This window comes from Geotrypetes seraphini, chromosome 4 (assembly GCF_902459505.1).
Source record: "Geotrypetes seraphini chromosome 4, aGeoSer1.1, whole genome shotgun sequence".
Classification (NCBI taxonomy): domain Eukaryota; kingdom Metazoa; phylum Chordata; class Amphibia; order Gymnophiona; family Dermophiidae; genus Geotrypetes; species Geotrypetes seraphini.
The window spans coordinates 258,158,590-258,175,078 of record NC_047087.1 but is presented as its reverse complement, the minus strand read 5'-3'; the positions used below and the strand labels follow the sequence as shown (position 1 = coordinate 258,175,078).

The 16,489-nt window shown below is 41.2% G+C and overlaps 1 protein-coding gene across 2 annotated transcripts in view; it reads right to left on the bottom strand.

Annotated features, from left to right (window-relative positions):
- HECTD2 (HECT domain E3 ubiquitin protein ligase 2) overlaps positions 1 to 16,489 on the bottom strand; it is a 113,646-nt gene that overhangs the window by 53,894 nt on the left and 43,263 nt on the right. For both annotated transcript variants that reach the window (XM_033943402.1, XM_033943401.1), the window contains exons 9-12: positions 14,281 to 14,429; positions 12,621 to 12,744; positions 8,364 to 8,460; positions 3,135 to 3,242 (exon numbers count right to left, since the gene is read on the bottom strand). In XM_033943402.1, coding sequence (XP_033799293.1) covers positions 3,135 to 3,242; positions 8,364 to 8,460; positions 12,621 to 12,744; positions 14,281 to 14,429 — 478 coding nt within the window. The remainder of the gene's footprint in view (positions 1 to 3,134; positions 3,243 to 8,363; positions 8,461 to 12,620; positions 12,745 to 14,280; positions 14,430 to 16,489) is intronic.

Below are 16,489 nucleotides of genomic sequence, written 5' to 3'. Positions count from 1 at the left end.
ATCAGGAGACAATTGTGAATAAATGCAAAGTCTCACTCTATATTTTTTTAGGGGAGGGGATCAAAGAGATTGGAGGAATAAATTCCACTCAACTCACAAATGATGAAAATGAGAAATATATAATTTTTCTTTTTTTTCTTTCAAAGCAAAGGCCGGTGATCAACACTGCACTCGAGATAATAGTCTTGTAATCGCTCCAACTGGAATAAGAGACATTTTATATCGACATAAGTTAATTACTCTGAATTTTTAAAAGAAAGTTTAATAAGAGTACTGATACCCGTTAGGGGATTGTTGAAACCAGTGATAGCCCGCATTTGGCAGTTTGAACTAAGACTAGTTCTAAAAGACAAACTGCTGAGAGGTTTCTTTATCCCCTTGGTTATGTCAACATCAAAGTTTATTACGATGTGAGGTTCCAATTATCCTGATATTAGTAGTCTCTATGAGTCTTTTAATAACTAATCTGAAGAATTACAAAAAGTTAAGCGAGAAAGTAATCCTTTGCTTTGGGAAAAAGAAAAAGAAAAATTATATATTTCTCATTTTCATCATTTGTGAGTTTAGTGGAATTTGTTCATAACATTTTTGTGAGGGTGTGATAGAATGGAGGAATAGGCATACTATTGCACATTTGGGAAAGAAAGCCTTTCATAAATAACTACTGGGAAATGAACTAGGGGAGATAAGTTTACTGGAAAACACTAGTACCCAAAAGTATTTAGAAGTGGAGGACTAGCATAATGGTTAGAGTAATGGATTGAGAAGCTGGGGAACCAGATTTGATTCCCTTGTGTCCCTGAGCAAGTCACATCCCTCCATTGCTCCTGGTACAAAAACTTTGATTTTGAGCCCACTAGGAACAGAGGGCCTGATTCTATAAGCAGCACCTAACTCACAGACATTGCTCCGTGTGGTTGCCAGTCAACTGCTAGGCATCCTTTATAGAATCATGCCTAGTGGTGTCTAGGTGTACTAAGGTGTCACTAGGCATCCTTTATAGAATCATGCCTAGTGGTGTCTAGGTGTACTAAGGTGTCACTAGGCATCCTAGTGGTAGGCACCAGTATATTAGGCCAGGGTTTTCCTGGCCTAATTTACCAGTGCCTAACTATAATGCCTAGCAATGCTTAAGTCAATCACACCTATTCTCTGCCCCTAACCATGCCTACTTTTCAGATAGGAATTAGGTATTGGAGGGCACTTCAATTTAGGTGTTGCTAGGCACCATGTGGATATCTATGTGCAACCTAAATTGATAATTAAAATAATGGTTTTTTAATTGCATGCTCAATTACCACACCATTTAAACAAGTTGAACACAGAGCTAAGTTAGCTATTGGTAGACATTTGGGATTAGGGCACCTATCGGTGTCGTTTATAGAATCAGGCCCAGAGAAAATAACCTGTGTGCGATATGTAAATTATTTTTGTTGTACTACTGACAGGTAGTATATCAAGAATCTAACATCAATTATTCTTAGACTACTTCTTCTGTCTTATCATTACACTGTAATTCTTTTCTTTCCTTATAAACTAACATTTTATTGAGATTGCAAACTAGTCTGACTTTATCTTGAATGGCGGATGTGATGCGATGATGTCACACAAACGGGGCTGGAGTGGCTCCGGGAAGGGCCACGTGTCCTCTTTTTATCTTGAACAAATCTGGTAACCCTGGATATAGTAAGCTAATTTTGCCCACGAGTTTAAGTGGATGATATTTTGTGAGGGGCCAGTACTTTGTGTGTCTGGTACATATTTTTTATTGTTTTTGTTTTGTTTGCATAATCTATAATAATAAAACGCTAAGCACGCATGCACACTCTCACCACGTGTTCCCTGAGATCTGATCTGTCGGGATGTGCCGGCATGAGTGCGTATGCGCGCTTACTACGTATCTGAAGATACGCTAGAGATGCAACAGGTGCGTTCGGCGGCGGGACATTTAGAGGCAGCCACAGAGGGGGAAAATAAAAGTGTACCATAGTCGTCAGAGGGCACAGGGCAGTGGTCCGGGAGTGACAGAAAAGGAGAAGCGAGAGTCGGTGTCACTCGGAGACTGCCGCCGCAGCCCCTGTCACCGCCTAGGCCTCCTGGCTACTCACACGCACCCTCCGAAGGGCTGGAGCACAAAGAGCGCCTCCTGCTCCCCCCTCCTCCCCAGGACGAACCAAGAAAAGGAGCTGGCCAGGGCTCCGCGACAGACCCGAGGAGCCCAGAAACTTTCTGCCATGGCTCTTGCGCTGACCCCGCCGACCCGAGTCCTATGCCGCCGCCCCCTTCCCTTCCTGCGATCCAGACTATGAACCTGGCGATTCCAGCCGGGTGTGCAGCAGTCTTCACACGCTGCTTCGGGCCCTTCTACTGCCCTGATTTGCTCTGCCGCGTCTCTGATGATGTCATCAGGGACGTGCCAGAGTAAATCAGGGCAGTAGAAGGACCCAAAGCAGCGTGTGAAGACTGCTGCACACGCTGCTGGAATCATCAGGTTCATAGTTGGGTCCGCGGGAAGGGAAGGGGGGGCGGTAAGGGACTAAGGGAGCCGGACAGACCGCGGGAAGGGAAAGGGGGGGTAGAGGAAACGCTACTGCTGCTGCACAGGGAAGTGGTGTGGGGGGAGGGAAATGGAGGGGGAGGGAATGCTGCTTTGGCTGCGGCACAGGGAAGTGGTGGGAGAGAAATGCTACTGCATAGGAGGCAGGGAGAGAGACAGATAGATAGAAAGACAGACAGACAGCGAGAAGAAGGGAGACAGAAAGAAAAGAAGAAAGACACAGGGGCAGGGAGACAGACAGAAAGACAGACAGACAAAGGGGGCCAGGGATAGAGACAGACAGAAAGAAAGACAGCGGGAGGGAGAGAGAGACAGAAATAAAGACAGACAGACCCGTTCTAGCACCCGTTAATGTAACGGGCTAAAATACTAGTTATATGATATTTATGTTTATCCTGTGAACTGATTTTGAAAACTACTAACCAATAAAGCAGTATGTACACTTTTTAAACAAATACATGTGCACAAAATCTTTTACAAAATTACCGCCATTCTATGTTTAGGAGCACAGATGGTACCAAAAAATAGTTTTAAACACTCACAAAAATGAATATTAATTCTGAAACCTTTTACATACCTCATCAAGTGAATCACTAACCAACTGCATTCTTCTTACTTTTATATTTAGGAACAGTATGTTCATGTCAGGTCTCTTTCTGCGAGATACTTTGTCTACTAGGCTTTGCTATTTGATATAAAAAAGAACATTTTTAAATGCTTAAAAATATATACAGTTTATCACACCAAATTTCAATCCAGCACATAATCAATACATTACATGAAGTCTTTATATCATGGACTTTTTCAATAATAGAGACGTTACTCACCTATAGCAGGAGTTCTTCAAGGATAGAAGGACAAGGGTTCTCACAAGTGGGTGATGTCACCGGATGAAACCCTAGCACAGATGATACTCAGCATGCCAAACAAAATTCTCAAAGCCTTTGGTAGGTCTGCATCATGCATGCAAGAGTGCCATCCTTACTGCTTGAGTTACTCAGGACCCACAGTTAAATCAAAAAGAATGAATACCGGTAATGTAATTCCTAGGGAAGCATCCTTGTCCTGTTGTCCTTGGAGAACACCTGCTACAGGTGAGCAAACTTCACTTTTTCCAAGGACAAGCAGAACATAAAATACTCACAAGTGGGAATCTCTGTCTACCAGGCTCATCAAAAATTACAAAGGATAATAGGAACCTGCAAGGCCAACTAGAAACCAATCTACCTGAACCTATAGTCGTGTACTGAGAGTACAGCCTGGGAACAGAATAAAAAGGGGCCCATGGGGGTAGAGCTGGATTGTAGACTCCAAACAAAATCTGCAGAACTGTCTGACAAACCTGTCTGTCATGATGGGAATTCCATTCCAGACAAAAAGAGATGCAGTCTGCTTGCCAACTAGATAAAGTATGTTTACCAGTTGCTGCCACTATCCTGTATGGGTCAAAGGAAACAAAAAGATGAGTGGATAATCTATGGATTTTAGCCCACTTCAGATAGAAGGCTAAGGATCACTTGCAGTCCAAGGTGCGCTTTTGTCAGGATTGGCATGATTGGATTGGATTTATTTAATCTGATATATTGCTTGAACAAAACTGTAATAAATGGTTTACAGAACTACAGAGTTAGAACATAAGAATTGCCGTTGTTGGGTCAGACCAGTGGTCCATCGTGTCCAGCAGTCCGTTCGCGCAGCGGCCCTCAGGTCAAAGACCAGTGCCCTATTTGAGTCTATGTACGTTCTGGTTCAGCAAGAACTTATCTAATCTTTTCTTGAATCCCTGGAGGGTGCTTTCCCCTATAACAGCCTCCGGAAGAGCGTTCCAGATTTCTACCACTCTCTGGGTGAAGAAGAACTTCCTTATGTTTGTAAAGAATCTATCCCCTTTTAATTTTAGAGAGTGCTCTCTCGTTCTTTCCATCTTAGAAAGGGTGAACAATCTCTCTTTCTCTACGAAGTCAATTCCTTCAATATCTTGAATGTTTTGATCATGTCCCATCTCAGCCTCTTATACATTAATCCTACTCTAGTTAAAAAATGAATTATAATGTGTAATCTAGGATCATTTAATACAGTACAAAGCTCTCTCATTAGACCAAATTGTATCTCCTAAAAAATTATTTCCAAGAAAACAAATCTTATGGCATAATCAGATTCTTAGCCTTGGGCAGTATGTTCAAATCAGCCTCTCCAATATAGTATAACTCCCAGAATACAAACAGTCTCAGTAAAGGTCCCATTCCTGTTTCACTGGAATACTTGAGTATTCTCAGCGCCATTCTTTGAGACCCCCCCCAAAACATATACACACACACACACACACAGGCAATGTCCAAACCAATCTCTACTCTTCAGCCCCAGTTTGGGCTTCTATCTCCAAAAGCACAAAAAAAGACAGTTCACAACATTCCAACAGAAAACAACTTTATCTTCTCATGTGCTTCTTTCTCTTTAATAGTTTACTTCTATCCCAGCCTTCACTAATAGTAATACCCTAGGTATTGCAGGCTAAACAGCACTAGAGAGGGGAAGAGGTGGATAAGAAACCCAGGTTAATTCCCTCCCAAACTGAATCACTTTAGCAATCTCACCCTTCCCTCATAGGGCTTGGGCATGATAACAACAAGCAGACCATTTCAAAAAGGACCCCCCCCCCCCCCTCCCAGCAGTGCTGTTCAAAAGGCTCACAGTTTCTGACCTGTTTCCTGGCTCCAGCAAATATGCATTGGCTCATCACCCTCTAGGCTATCTGGAGCACTGCTTTCCCTTTCCATTTCAGTCCTTGGGGGGGGGGGAGAAACCCTCTTCAGGTGGGGACTCCTTGTGAAAGGTCACTTTGGGAAGCCACAAAACTTAGAGACTTGAAGAAAGCAACAGGTTTTATTAGCATACATATGCGATTCCTGAGCTCCAAGCTGGCTTCAGAAATCCCGAAAACAGGACGTTACAGAGATATTTATACATTCTTCTGGCTATACAACTGAATTCTAGAAAAATCTTTTCACGTGTTACTTTTCTTAACAAACATTGGTGCTAAGCTCACACTAGCAGGTCATTAGCAGGTCACTTATCTAAGCCCTACAGTCTTTCTGTTACATGTCGTTTATGCTGAGATAGCCATAAGAAGTTAGAATGTCCAAGCTAACACTCAAGGCAGGCAGGCTAGAACATGAGATAAGTTAGGTCTGCAGCTAAACATAATTCAGCATTTTATTAAAGAGAAAACTTAGTTTAACACTTAGGAAAACCAGTCCCAGACTCCTTCACTTGTACTCCCCCTCAGCTTCTGGCATTTCCACTTCGGAGCTCTCTAAGGACCTGGTGCTCACCTCTAAATCCTCCCCCTGGAAACCCTTACCTTGATTTTTATGTTCCCCTTTCTGGGTGTAACGTGGAACCTGCTGATAAAGCTTTTCTCTCCTAAGGAACGTGTCAGGTATATGTCTTTTGCAGCTGCCTGGTTCTTTAGGCAAGTTTGTCCCTTTCTTTCCCATCCCCTGGGAAACTACTGCCAAGGGCTTAGTCAGGGGAAAAGCTTTTTCCTACCAGTTAGCCTCCTCATGCTTCCCTTTGCAAACTTGGGAAAAAATAGGCTTATCTGGGCAAGGAATGTAGGTTATCAGCTGGGTTTTATCCCAAGGTCTCAGCCACCTTTGCACTACCTCTTTTGAGAAAAGTTTAACATTCAGGTACTCTAAGAATTTCTCCCTTTCTGCCCCAGTGTGCTCACAATCTATCTACGGTACTTGGGGCAATAGAGGATTAAGTAGCTTGCCTAGGGTTGCAAGGAGCAGCCCTGGGAATTTTAGAAAGGAAAGGACGCATGTGGAGAACTACTCTATTATGATGAAACCTTGTGTAAGGTGTATCCACTACTAGGGCCTGAAGTTCACTGACCCTGCAAGCTGAAGTGACCGCCACCAAAAACAAAACCTTCCAGCTCATAAGATGACAGGAATCAAGTAATTCAAAAGCAACTTTCATCAGCTGAGGATGAAATTGAGGTCCTATAACACAGTGGGAAGTTTGATGGGGACTATGTCAATAGCAAACCTCTCATGAAGTGAATTAGAGGTTGTACAGAGAAGGGTTTACCCTCTACATGGGAATGGTAAGCACTAATTGTTCTGAGGTGAACCATTATAGAATTGTTTTTTAAACCAGACTCAGAGAGGTATAGGAAGTATTCAAGCAAGTTTTGTGTTGGGCAAGAGAGAGAATTTAGGGCCTTACCCTTTCATCACACAGCAAACCTTCCCCACTTAAAATTATAACACATCTTAGTGGAATCTTTCCTGGAAGCCAGCAGGATCCTGGCAATACCCTCAGGAAGTCAGAGGGAAGCAAAATTCTGTGTTCAACTTCCAGGCCATGAGGGCCAAGGACTGGAGGTTGGGATGCAGAAGAGATCTCTCACTCTGCATGATAAGGGTCAACAAACAATCCAATCTCCACAGTTCTTTGGGAGGACAATTCCAGAAGAAGAGGGAACCAGATCTGCCTTGGCCAGTAAGGCATGATTAGGATCATGGCTCACCAATTCTGTTTGAGTTTCAGAAGAGTTTTCACAATCAGAAGGAGAGGAGGATACACAGAGAAGACCATCCCTCCAAGTGAAGAGGAAAAGTATCTGATACTACAGGTCTTTCATATGACTTCAGTCTGAAGTAGTATTGCACATGTTGAGATGAGTAACAAAATGATCTACTGAGGGCCTGCCTCAATTTTGAAAAATCTTGCAGAGGGGTCAGTCCATATAAGAATGGGGGCTTGTAACTGTAGTAAGGGGAAGTGGGGGATGAGCAGAGCTTGACTTTCGGAAGGGAGCTTAAGCCAGAGGAGTCCAGGGGCCAGCAAATGGGGGAGGGGGTTGCTATGCCATCCCAAGAGCATTAAGCCATAGCTTTGCAGCCAGATGCTTCCGGGCCACTGGAATAACACCGCTTCTGGGATTCAGCAACCTGCAGGAATGAGATACCGCAGGCTGCAAAATCCCCCCTTAACCTTTTTTAAATTTAAATGTTTTCAAAGATGCTAATCTAATCTTCAGTTTATATACCGGGTCATCTCCTGTAGGAGCTCGACTCAGTTTACATTTGATTAAATTAGAACATAAGAGCAAGCTTATAAAATAGAAACATAAGAGTAAAATGAATTATTGGTTCAAGGACAACACGGAAATTAAAATTAAAATATAAAATTAGTTTAAAATTTAAAAGAGTAAAAAAAGATTAAGGTAAATTGTTGCTATGGCACTTCAGCAGGTAGACCTTCCAAATACAGTGTAAACAGCCAGGTTTTTAAGGCTTTCCAGAACTGTAAAAACTGTCCTATCAGTCTGGTGGAATCAGGAAGCCCATTCCAAATTTCAACCAATTTGAAAGCCATAGATTTGCTAAGCTTCCTAGCACATTTAAGTCCTCTAAAAGAAGGATATGATAGTTTATATATTGTTGTAATCCTTGAGTAACAAAATTGCAGTAAGCACACAAAATGTAAATCACAAGCCTATTTTGGTCTGTGTCCCACAAATGACAAGATGGTTTGGATAGGCTAGAGTGGATTTTGACAGCAAGTCCAGTAGTTAGAACCTAAAGACAGTGCCAGGTGGGCTTCCATGGTTAATATTCCAGAAATGCCAAAGACAATTTAATCATGAATTGATAAAGCGTGTGACTGTTGGGCAGACTGGATGGACCATCATGTCTTTATCTGCCGTCATTTACTATGTTATTATGTTATGTTACTATAATTTAGATACGATTTTCTAAGATTACACTAAAATTATTAAACTGTATCTTACTCGTGCTATGCTTATCATCTTTTTCTCTGAATCCTTCTGAATGATGATCTTTTTTGCTGCTATCGGAATAATGAAGGGATACTGACAGAAGGAAAACCTGTATGAAAACAGACAGAAAACGGGTAAGAAAATTATACCTGTTATTTACTAACAGGTTTAATATAACGGATTTAAGATATTTTTTATTTATTTTTCTTACAACAGCATGTTTACACTTATTTTAAAAATCGATCCTGCTTAACCATTCAGGCCTAGGCATTTACCATTATTACTAGGATCCTTTTACTAAAGCTTAGCATAATGAGGTAAAAGGTGCCCGGTGTGGGGGCATCCCCTCCCCACCCTCTTTTCCACCTCCCACCATATCCCGTTCCTTCTCCACCCCCTACTGCCATGTGCATCCATTCCCTTCCTCCATACCTCTTTAATGTTCATGGCGTGAGCAGCAACCCCAACCTGCTGTTCGTGCCAGCATCGGCTCTTCCTCTGATGTCACTTCCTAGACGTGGGTCCAGGAAGTGAAGTCAGAAGAAGAGCCAACGCTGGCAAAAGCAGCAGGTTGCTGCTCGCAGCACGAACATTAAAAAGGTGTGAGGGAAGGGAAGTGGCATGGGCGGGGTAATGAGGGGGGTGGAGAGGAGGTTGGGTGCTGTCACCCCTACAAAGAGGGCACCCAGGGCAGACCGCCCCCATATTCTCTTACTACGCCACTGAGCATATGCTAACAAAATTAGCACGTGCTAAATTCTGCGCATCCTATTTTATACCTATAGACCACCTGGCACTTGTGCATGATAATGTCTGTTAACAAGTGCTAAACTTTAGTATAAGGGCCCCTTTAAAACATGTTCCCAGTTGGCGACTATACTACAGCAGAAGCAAATGACACAAACATCATCTCTTTTTTTTGTCATGGAATCATGATAACCATCATCTGTTGCTCTCTTCCTTCCTCAAACTGCCACTGCTCTGTGAAGACAACACTTAGAAGAAATAGTGAGAACAAATATATGAAAATGCCAAAACAAAAGAGGTAACAGTGAGGAGGAGAAGATATACAGTAAAAACTTAGTTTGCGAGCATAGTTCGTTCCAGAAGCATGCTTGTAATCCAAAACACTTGTATATAAAAGCGAATTTCCCCATAAGAAATAATGCAAACTCAGACGATTCGTTCCACTACCCAAACATTTTCCTACAACATACTATATGTACTTATATTGCAAGACCTTGCTCATTTAGAATAGTCACTACACTCCCGAAGTGTCAAAGAGAGAAGAACCATCGGCTCAGTTGTGATGATGTGACGCGTGTATACTATATGTACTCGTATTGCAAGACTTTGCTCATTTAGAACAGTCACTACACTCTTGTAGTACCAGAGAGAGAAGAACCATCAGCTTAGTTGTGATGTGTGTATACTGTATGTGCTTGTATTGCAAAGACATTGCTTGTATATCAAGTTAAAATTTAATAAAATGTTTTGCTTGTCTTGAAAAACACTTGTAAACCAAGTTACTTGCAATCCAAGGTTTTACTGTATATATGAGGGTAGAGATTCCAAAACACAGCAGGAAGGAGAGGAAAGCTTGTGAAGGTAAAACTAAAAACAGAAAGCAGAGAAAAAAAGGAAAGACTAGGCAAATGAGAAAAAGTGAGAAGTAAAACAATCTTTAAAGTGGAAGAACAAGGTAGAAGTGAGACACATAAGAACATAAGAATAGCTTTACTGGGTCAGACCAATGGTCCATCAAGCCCAGTAGCCTGTTCTCACGGTGGCTAATCCAGGTCACTAGTACCTGGCCAAGGAGTAGCAATACTCCATGCCACCGATCCAGGGCAAGCAATTGCTTTCCCCTTGTCTTTCTCAATAACAGACTATAGACTTTTCCTCCAGAAACTTGTCAAAACCTCTCTTAAAACCAGCTACGCTATCCGCTCTTACCACAACCTCTGGCAATGCGTTCCAGAGCTTAACTATTCTCTGAGTGAAAAAATATTTCCTCCTATTGGTTTTAAAAGTATTTCCCTGTAACTTCATCAAGTGTCCCCTAGTCTTTGTAATTTTTTTTTTAATTTACATGTTTATTAAACAAACAATAAGCATACACAGGCAGAATGCCAACTGCAATACAATAAAACAGTCCCCAGCAAAAACAATCCCCCACCCCCCAACTAAATGTTGTGATAGCTCAAAATGACTAGGAGGTGATTACATAGGGCCACGGTCAAGCCTCTATACGAGGCCCCTCCATTTGCTATATGCACACCATACACGAATTAAGGAACCACAGGTATCTGTCCGTAAAGCGGTCAGTTTAGACATTAAATAAATATCATCTAGTTTAAAAGAAGATCAGATTTTGCAGTGTGAGCAGTCTGTTTCCAAAACTGGACCACACATAATCGAGCCCCCGTGGCCACCAAAGCCACAAAATGGGCGTGGTCACTATCCAACCCCTGAGCAAGGTAAAGTAAAAAAACATCCATATGCAATGGTACAGAAGTATGCAATATCTCAGACACAAACTGTTGAACCATCACCCAATAGAGAACCACCCTAGGGCAATCCCACCATATATGCTCAAAGGTCCCCACTCCCCCAAATCCTCTCCAGCACTGACCATCCCCATGGGCAAACCACCGATATAATTTCTCAGGAGTATAATACCACTGAAAGAGCATGTCTTTGTAATTTTTGATGGAGTGAAAAATCGATCCACTTGTTCCCATTTTACTCCATTCAGGATTTTGTAGACTTCAATCATATCTTCCCTCATCCGTCTCTTTTCCAAGCTGAAGAGCCCTAACCTTTTCAGGCTTTCCTCATATGAGAGGAATTCCATCCGCTTTATCATCTTGGTCGCTCTTCTTTGAATCTTTTCTAGTGCCGCTATATCTTTCTTGAGAAAAGGAGACCAGAATTGAATGCAATACTCCAGGTGAGGTTGCACCATGGAGCGAAACAGAGGCATTATAACATTCTTAGTCCTGTTAACCATCTCTTTTTAAAATAATTCTTAGCATCTTGTTTGAATTTTTGGCCACTGCCGCACATTGGGCAGAAGGTTTCATCGTATTGTCTACAATGACACCCAGATCCTTTTCTTAGGCGCAAACCCCCAAAGTAGACTCTAACATCCAGTAATTGTGATTTGGGTTATTCTTCCCAATGTGCATCACTTTGCATTTGTCCACATTAAATTTCATCTGCCATTTGGACGCCCAGTCTTCCATTTCAGTTACTTCAGCGTTGGCTCCCTGTCTTGGTACAGAAATGCTTTTAAATGTTTTCTCAACCTGAGATAGTGGTCACAATATTGTAGTGTAAATAATAGTTGGTGCCAGCATTTTGCTAATTGATATTGAATGGATTAGGTAATTTGCCTGGTAGACTTTATATTGTTGCATGCTGGGAAATTTAAGTGGAAAAGGTTTCTGGTGAAATATCTGTTGGAGGCACCCTGAAGTAGAATGGCCAACTCTGTTAGGTAGTCGGAGGTATATGCAAAGGAGACAGTCTACTACTAAGTAGAGATGGTTCTCTTGGAAAGAGCAACTCCTATCCTTTTGGAATCAAAGGTGAGAAAGAGCTGGGAGAACCTTCTATGTGGTTTAGTCCAGTCCAGATAGTAATCCAGAGCACGCATACAGTTCAAGGGGTGAATGGCTGTTTCTTCAGGATAGGAATGTGGTTTTGGAAAGAAAACAGGCAAAACAATGGACTGGTTGAGGTGGAATTCTGAGACTACTTTAGGGAGGATTTTTGGATATGTTTGAAGGACTACTCTGTCATGATAGAATCTTGTGTATAGAATACTTCAGCTGATACACACAAGTAAATATCATCATTAATTAAGGCTCCTCTAACCATTATCTCTCACCACTTGACCCCCTGACAAACACCCAATTCACCCTTTGACTCATCGTTCTCCTTGCATAACCAACAGACTGCCAAAACTTGTTTCTTTTTCTATGATATTGCTAAAATCCATCCTTTCCTTTCGAGTTCGCTGCAAAGACCCTCATCCACGCTCTCGTCACCTTTCATCTGGATTACTGCAATGTGCTTCTCATGGATCTTCCGCTAAGCCATATCTCTCCCCTTCAATCTATTCAAAATGCTGCTCTGAGTGTCAGGAGCAGCACAGAGCATTCAGTTTGCCGGCCTGTACAAAAAACTGTTCCCGTAGTTTTGTAAAATGTGAGGTAAGGTAATTAAGAAACAGATAAAATATTTGTGTTCATACCATCTTACCTGCACGAGTCCCCATAGTACTGCCAAGTCTGATAGTCTTCCAAGAGATCAATAAAATCCAAAGTAGAATTGTAAAACTCAGTGTAAGGAATTAAAGGAGGATATGTAAGATTATTGGCAGCACCTGCAAGAAAATATTTCTTTCAAAAATCTTTATGAAAAATAGCCTTTCAGTTCATTTACCCCTCCCCCTTTTATCAAGATGCGCTAGAGGTTTTTAGCGTGGGCTGGTGAGGTAAGTACTCCAACGCTCATGAGTGTTGGAGCATTCACAGTGCTAGCCTCACTAAAAAACTCTAACGCAGTTTGATAAAAGGAGGGGGTTAATCTAATTTTAAAAATTAAAATATTTAGATAGTAGTCGTACGTTTCAATGAGGATCTATGAGAAAAAAAAGGATGTAAAGAAATGATGGAATACAAAAAGTAAAGAGGTTAATATTTCAATATTTAAGTGCTCTATATCCGGCTATCTTGCATTGGTTTCCAGTTATCAGGAAGCACATGTGGGAGAGGGCAGGACCTGGGAATATTCATTGATTCAAAGGCCTCAGGCTGATTGTCATTATTGGACATAGGTCAAAGTGGAGGTTCTGCTTCTATGACCCCCATCTGTTGATGATGTGACTGCATTTCAGTTCTTGACTAACAGTTTGAGAACCATTACTCTATATTGCTATTGGTGCTGCTTTCTAGTGGTGAAGAAAAAGAATTGCCTGTGCTCAATGCTAAAATGCTTGAATACCTGAATAAGTTAATGTAAACTGTTCTGAGTTCCCCTGGGAAAACTGTATAAAAAATTGAATGAATGAATGAATAAATAAATAAATAAAAAGTTTTAAGTATGACCTATTTAGCTTTATCCAATTAATTTAGGACTGATCAGAATAATCAGCCCTATGGAACTTGTAAGTCATGGACCCGATCCTGCCCATAGTTAACTGGTAAAATTTTAACCAGTCTTCAGTCTAACTCCCAAAATTAACCAGAGAAAAAATGTAATATTTGCTCCAAGGAAAGACCAGCAATTCATCATTAAACTACTGTAAGTACTATCTTTTTTATTTACATTAAAGAGCAACAATCAAGAAGAGTTTCTCAACCTGTGGTATGCATTTCTTAGCCTGTACCTGTGAGTTATGGGTAGAGGATAACAGCTGCTAGTTGCCACACCTGCTACAGAATGAGTAAAACAAATAAGAGGCATGAGAAACCTCAGCTGCTGAAACTGAAGCTGCCTTGATTCCATCCCTCAGGAATCTCTGCCACAGTGCTGTTCCAATATTTCCCCTGGATGCTAACCTTAGGTTAGAGCTAGCAGGTAAGGGGAGAAACTGGAGCAGAGTTGGCTTCATCAAGAGTAGCTGGCAGGCAAGAGAAGTAGCACTCTGTGCTGCATGCCTTCCGAGTCTTGCAGCCATCAGCATAAAACTACAGAACTCAGAGCTACCAATCTTTGTGGCTCCTTCCTCGCTCTAACTATTTGAAGTTGGAAAATAAATTTATGCTAGCAAAATCTCTAAGCTCTAAATTTAGGTGAATTGAGCACATAATAAATAAAATAAATAAAAAATTACTATAATTTTATTAAATCTAAATTAAGCCATTGAAACCAAACTTTTCAAATAAATGTATTCAATTAAGGGAAAAAAAGACATTACATAGTAAAGCCAGAACTTTGGTTGCTGATGGAATCCACCAGGTACATTTTAACATGGGTGGAAATTCTTCAGGTTTTGCAGGAAACAAACGAATAGAGATAAATTGCAGCACTCTGTCTACTAACTGCTTGAATCTTCTGTGAAATATCCTAGGAAATAAAAGTTGTAATTAAATACACGTCAGTACTGTACTATACCAATGGTAAGGTTTATTTACTGTGTTGAATACCCATACATAATTATGTAAGAGATGTTATATTAATGTCTACATGTTCAGAAATGAATATAATAAACTTGTTTCATTAGTATTTAGTCACCATAAAATTAACATAAAATATATTTTAGTTGTTACATTTGTTTTAAATTTGTACATGCACAACTTCACTTCACAATTCTCTAACCTTAGCAATTTACAGCAAGCAAAAATTCTAATAACTTCTAATACTATATTGTATACTTGGCTAACTTCTTGAATCTTCATTTGAAAACTATGAAAAGGAGGAAACTAGAAGACTCCGTAAAGAGCTACAAATACATTGAACTTCCTCCTGCGAAACAAGCAACTGCTACAACTGCTAAGTCAAAGCTAATATTGGATCATCGATATTACTAGTACTCGGTCATGGGTCAAAGTTTCTCAGAAAGCTTCTCATTCTGCTAAATGTCTCAGGGATATCATCTACTTTGCTCCAAATCTTAGCATTACCTGCAAAAAGATAAACTTTTCCTACTAACCATACACCACTGACCATTAGAACAATAGGGCAGTGCCTGAAACATAGAAACATGATGGCATATAAAGGCCAAATGGCCCATCTAGTCTGCCCATCCGCAGTAACCATTATCTCTTCCTCTCTCTAAGAGATCCCACGTGCCTATCCAAGGCTTTCTTGAATTCAGACACAAGTCTTTCTCCACCACCTCTACTGGGAGACTGTTCCACACATCTACCACCCTTTCTGTACAAAAGTATTTCCTTAGATTACTCCTAAGCCTATCACTTCTTAACTTCATCCTATGCCCTCTCATTCCAGAGCTTCCTTTCAAATGAAAGAGACTCGACTTATGCACATTTACATCACGTAGGTATTTAAACCTATCGTATCTCCCCTCTCCTGCCTTTTCTCCAAAATATACAGATATGACTTATGATGAAGACCACGCACCATTTTAGTAGCCTTCTTCTGAACCAACTCCATCCTTTTTATATCTTTTTGAAGGTGCGGCCTCCAGAATTGTACACAATATTCTAAATGAGGTCTCACCAAAGTCTAATACAAGGCCTCAATACCTCCTTTTTCCTACTGGCCATACCTCTCCCTATGCACCATAGCATCCTTCTAGCTTTCACTTGCACCTTTCCAACCTGTTTGGCCACCTTAAGATCATCATATACAATCCATCCAAGTCCCGCTGTTGTGTCCTGCACATAGGTTCTTCACCCCTAAACTGTACCGTTCCCTCGGGTTTTGCAGCCCAAATGCATGACCTTACATTTCTTAGCATTACATTTTAGCTGCCAAATTTCAGACCATTCTTCAAGCTTCGTTATGTCTTTCTTAATGTTATTCACACCATCCTGGGTATCTACTATATTGCAGATTTTGGTATTATCCACAAAGAAGCAAATCTTATCCGACAGCCCTTCAGCAATATCGTTTATAAAAATGTTAAAAAGAACAGGCCCAAGAACAGAACCTTGAGGCACACCACCAGTAACATCCTTTTCCTCAGAGCGATCTCCATTGATCACTACTCTCTGTCACCTTCTACCTAACCAGCTCTTGACCCAGCCCATCACTTTGGGATCCATCCCAAGAGTACTCAGTTTATTTATTAGATGTCTGTGTGGAACGCTTTCATAGGCTTTGCTAAAATCTAAATACACCACATCTAGCACACTCCCTCTATCCACAGCAGCTTCCATCTAATTTAATCACTTTTGACAGGTGGCTGGGGTCCATGACCCTTATTGCACAAAGGATCAGATTACTGTCGGTCCATCCCTGGCACTTGGCATTCAACCTAATACAAAGGTGGGAAAACATCTCTTCACTAGGACACATTTATGGTTCTTGCCTGCTTCAAGTAGAAGAGTGGGGGGGGGGGGGCTTCCTCCCAAAGAAAACAGGAGGAAGAAAAAGGATGCTGAGGGTCCCCCTCCTCTCCTCCATTCTCCCCATTTTTATTTGGTTTTTTCTAGAGGATG